General features: G+C 43.1%; 1 protein-coding gene across 1 annotated transcript in view; it reads left to right on the top strand.

Annotated features, from left to right (window-relative positions):
• Window positions 1-4,174: 4,174 nt before the first annotated feature.
• sema6d (semaphorin 6D) overlaps window positions 4,175-5,000 on the top strand; it is a gene marked incomplete at its 5' end in the record, with an annotated part of 22,857 nt that continues 22,031 nt past the window's right edge. Inside the window, one exon of the mRNA XM_083653037.1 lies at window positions 4,175-4,307. Within this exon, the coding sequence (XP_083509163.1) occupies window positions 4,175-4,307 (133 nt within the window). The remainder of the gene's footprint in view (window positions 4,308-5,000) is intronic.

The following is a 5,000-nucleotide window of genomic DNA, read 5'->3' as shown; positions in this document are numbered from 1 at the left end:
GTGTGTGTGTTGTGTTTTAACTGTTGGAGAGTGTGTGTTGTGTTTTTCGCAGCGTAGGCCAGTGGGTGGCCAAACCTTTGTGGTTGTGGGCCACATACAGACAATATGAGGAGTCACGGGCCAAACAACATTGAGCACAGGCAGTTTTGGAGCAGCTCCACTGAAAGAGCAGAAAAGCCCTGTGTCATCAAAAATGCATTTTCTGTCTAAATAACTATAGACCTTACAGTAGTTTCAATGATGTGCTCACCTATTACAATGGCTAAGTCTGTATCTTTTCCATTTTCAATGATTGGTTTCTGTTCTAGAGGTTAAAGGGATAGTTCATCATGTTTTAAAGTTGAGCCCTATTTGCTACTTTTACCTACCAATGATGTTGTCTGGTAGAGCAGAGGTTCTCAAATGTTTTTCAGCCAAGGACCCCTTACAAGATAGAAAATGAAGTCTTAGACTATTTTCAATAATGAAGACTACTTAACAGCAACGCCCAATCTCGTCATATCACAGTGCACGCCCCCTTTCTTTGAGGTCGTATAACCTATTCATTGTTAGGCTCGCCCCCTTTCTCTGATGCTGTCTCCTCACCCATTCACAGTTTACCACACATGTGGCAATAACCAATCAGCCCAAGGTATTCCTCTCCAGCTGATCCCAATCACCTAATCAGCATAGTATATCAGGGTCCATGTTTACTCTGTTTGCTATGTGCTGTGTATGTGTCATTCTCAGTTGCTGATCATCATCGCTGAAGCAGTTGTTTTGCCCCACCTCCTCCCCTGACACCACCATCGGTCATGACTCCTGATAGAAGAATTCCCTATGGGGGATTTCCTATCCTATTCTTCACTGACGACGCCCTCTCATCATCTCAGGAGAGCGTCATCATATCATGGAGTCATACGCCAAAATTAATGTTGTATCATTAAAGCTTGTTATACTTTCTACTAGTCTCTCATTATTGAAATATACCGGGGACCCCCTCATTCTGATTTGTGATTTTGGGCTAAGCTTAATTGTTTCCACGGTAACGTGCTCGACTTTTAATTTGATAGGTTTGTTATTAGAATGTAATCCATGAACCATTTTAGATTTAAAGCATAAACTATTTTCGTTGAACTATGAAGATTTTGCAAAAAAATATATATACATTTTTTTTTTTACATTACATTTACATTTCGTCATTTAGCAGACGCTTTTTTTTGTCCAAAGCGACTTACAATATCACAATTTGTCAACAGTACAGAAAACCACTATGCAACACAATCAATGACAGCCAAGATATTTTGATAGACTAGCACCATGTAGGAAGTAGTTTGAGAAGGGATAAGTAACATGTAGCTTTTTTTTTTTTTTTTTTTTTTTTTTTTTTTTTAAATGAAAACTTTTCGCGGACCCCCTGGCAAAGTGCCACGGACCCCTGGGGGTCCGCGGACCCCCATTTGAGAACCACTGTGGTAGAGTTCTGTCTCAGCAGACTCCATCCTGTTCCTCATAGTAGCTGTGGAAAGTTGGGGAGGAAAAAATGAATGTACGGTCAATGGGTTCCTGCTCCTGTATGTACGAGCTGACTGAAGCTCACTGACATGGACTTTGTGTGCACTGTGGACCACATTTTAATGAGCCTAGAAAACCTCCGGTACGGTTGTGCGTCCTCGGCTGTGGCGATGACGCGGTGTAGCAGAACAGCTGCGCCGCCTGTGACTGACACACATCAGGAAACACACTACAGCCAAACAGAGGAACAAAACAAACATGGAGGCATATCGGGTTGAAAACAGGAACGATTGTGGAGTTTAGCTTTGTGGACATTTTGCACAACACATGTCAGCAGCACGCCTCATAGTAAACGTTCTTCTAGGTTTATAAACCTGTGACAACAACAACACCGGTGATACCGGAGCTCCTCATCTGTCCTGATGGTCGGGATTTTCATTTGAACTGCTCTCAGTGCAAGTGTGGATACTATTATAATATTATAATAATAGTGTGGATACTATTCGCCACAAAATGTTAATTTATTCAGCTTGGCTCATCACATTAGTCGGGTTTCCCTCCACCTGTTTTGATGTGAAATTTCAATTTTGCGCATAGAAAAACTGAGTGGAAACGCTGCCTAATTCGCAAAAACCTCCAAATATTGCAAAAAAGTTTTCACGCTTGAGGGAGGCGGAAAAGTCGGGTGTATCGATAAAAGGAAAATGCAAAACGTGCGGTGGAAACAGATTAAGCGATATTCTGTTGTCTCTCCATTGAAAAACCAGGCAATTTGTCTTGATCACTGCAAAACATGACATGCCGTGTAGCCTACACACAATAGGGCTACGCACGGTAAATCATGGTAAATACGCAGCACAATACCTGCCATGGTAAACAGAAGAAGACTGAGATATTAACTTTAAGGCGACTCACTTCTAGAATTGAATGAAATTGTATTCACTTACTATCTGCTCCGTGGATTATAACGTTATGCTTGCAGAGTTGCACCTGGTAATCCAGAAATGGTGTTATGTTACCTTTGTCTACTTGTAGATCATCAAGAAACTTTAAATGAATAACGTTAGATGTGTTTAACAGAGCTGTATATCGGGTCTAGCAGCTGATCAGCAGCTCAGACAGCCTCAAACACGAGGTGATTGACAGCTCTATAATTAGCAAAATAGCAGTGGATGGAAACGCGCATTATTTTGCATTTTCCTTTGCCGACTTTCTGAAAATTCGCTTAAAAGTTGCGATACATTTGGATGGAAACCCAGCTATTGTAACGTAACGTTAGCCGAGTTCCCCCTGCTCTCTCGGCTGCTCTCTCGCTGTGCATCTGTCACCGCTACTATTTCATAACGTTATAAATAAATGAGTTGACTGAATTCACTCGTAACGTTACTCACACTGGGGTTGAAATGAGGAAAGAATGTGTACGTTAGTTTTCTTCTTTCCATGTTTACAACACAAGCTGGCAGCTCCGCCTCTCGCTGTCTGTGGCTGCTGCCTCCTGCTGGGCATTTGAAGGCAAGGTGCGTTTGGTTTGTGGCACGGTGGTGGTGTGGAGTAAGTTCTCTGTGTTGAGCACAGTGTTGGAGCCGGCGCAGACAGGAAACTAGAGAGGCTGTCTCACAAAGCTACAGCTCACCTCAGCTGGCTGTGCATGTGTGGAGAGAGAGAGAGAGAGAGAAGGAGGGGGAAGCATTCGAACATTCATTTAGATGTTGATTGTTACCATGGCAACAATTGAAGCTTTGACATTTTTTGGGGGGGGGAAGTCAGCCCTTAAGACGTTAAGATGGAGATAATTTCACCAAAATTCATTATGGTCAATGTATCTAATTGGTTTATGATGTACCAAAAAAAAATCTAAATTTCATGTCAGGCCACGTAAGAACAGGGAAGGGGCCACAGTTGGCACATAGTTTGGCCACCCCTGAGACGAGACAGTCTCTGCAAGAAAAGAACAACAGGACAAGCAGCGTTGCCAGGTGTACGATAATTATCCTATTTGTACGATCATTTCCCCCTCTGTACGATGTACGATCAATAATGCCAAAATTCCCATAATGTACGATCATTTGATGATGTTGTGACACCTAGTTGTAATGAATATACTAATATGGATCCTATGTCTGTTTAAATACATGTCTTCTGACAACGTCTTTGCAGCCTTCATGTCCCAGAGGACAAAGTCATTTTACTTCCTACCAGTGATAGAGTGCTGGAATTTCCTACTCAAGTAGAAGTATTATTATTTTGCTGTTCATTTAACTCAGTGGAAGTACTTACTGGTGTCAAATGTACTTTAAAAGTAAAAACCACCTCATTTAAAATGGAAAGTTGAACGTTGTGTTGTGATTTAAAAAATGACGATGAGATTTAAATCATCATCCTCATGGTCATCAGTGGGCGGGCAGTGTTAGTGGGCTGTCTGTTGATGATGTAACGATTTGTGACATCATCAGTGATGTCATAAGTCGGTGAATTGTGATGTCATCAGTGATGTCACTCTGTGATGTCATAAATCCTTCCTGGCTGAGGCTATATAGTGGTGGAAGCCTCAGCTACGATAATTGGTTGAACGTGATCTAGGTAACCGCTCCATCAGTGTGAAACAGGAAGTACAGTATCGTGTGTGTGTGTGTGTTCCCAGGTAACATCTCCATCAGTGTGAAACAGGAAGTGAGCAGCCATGGGTCAGAGAGCTGTGCTTCAGCTCAGTGAACTGCTGCTGCTGCTGCTGCTGCTGCTGAGTGCCTCACACACACTGCTGGCAGGCAGCTTCCCCGAGGACAACACACCCCTCGACGTGGTCGACGCACACTGTGAGTAGTACACACACACACACACACACACACACACACACACTCACACACAGCCAACAAATCAGCTCAGCAGAGAACAGCGATGATAGCGATTACATGTGTGCAAATTCATTTGAAAAGCCAACGATTTCAGTGTAAACCTCTTAATTGTTAATTCACTTCGAGGCTTATCTTGTTATGCGTATGATAAGTAGAAAAGAAAAGTCTCGGCGGTCTCCTCCTTCTAGTCCTGTCAGCAAGCCTAGTATGGTAACATCCATGTCTAGTCCCGTCAGCAAGCCTAGTATGGTAACATCCATGTCTAGTCCTGTCAGCAAGCCTAGCATGGTAACATCCATGTCTAGTCCTGTCAGCAAGCCTAGTATGGTAACATCCATGTCTAGTCCTGTCAGCAAGCCTAGCATGGTAACATCCATGTCTAGTCCTGTCAGCAAGCCTAGCATGGTAACATCCATGTCTAGTCCCGTCAGCAAGCCTAGTATGGTAACATCCATGTCTAGTCCCGTCAGCAAGCCTAGTATGGTAACATCCATGTCTAGTCCTGTCAGCAAGCCTAGCATGGTAACATCCATGTCTAGTCCCGTCAGCAAGCCTAGTATGGTAACATCCATGTCTAGTCCTGTCAGCAAGCCTAGCATGGTAACATCCATGTCTAGTCCTGTCAGCAAGCCTAGCATGGTAACATCCATGTCT

This window comes from Poromitra crassiceps (genome assembly GCF_964638095.1).
Source record: "Poromitra crassiceps genome assembly, chromosome: 16".
In the NCBI taxonomy this organism is placed as follows: Eukaryota; Metazoa; Chordata; class Actinopteri; order Beryciformes; family Melamphaidae; genus Poromitra; species Poromitra crassiceps.
This window is presented reverse-complemented; position numbering and strand designations above follow the sequence as displayed.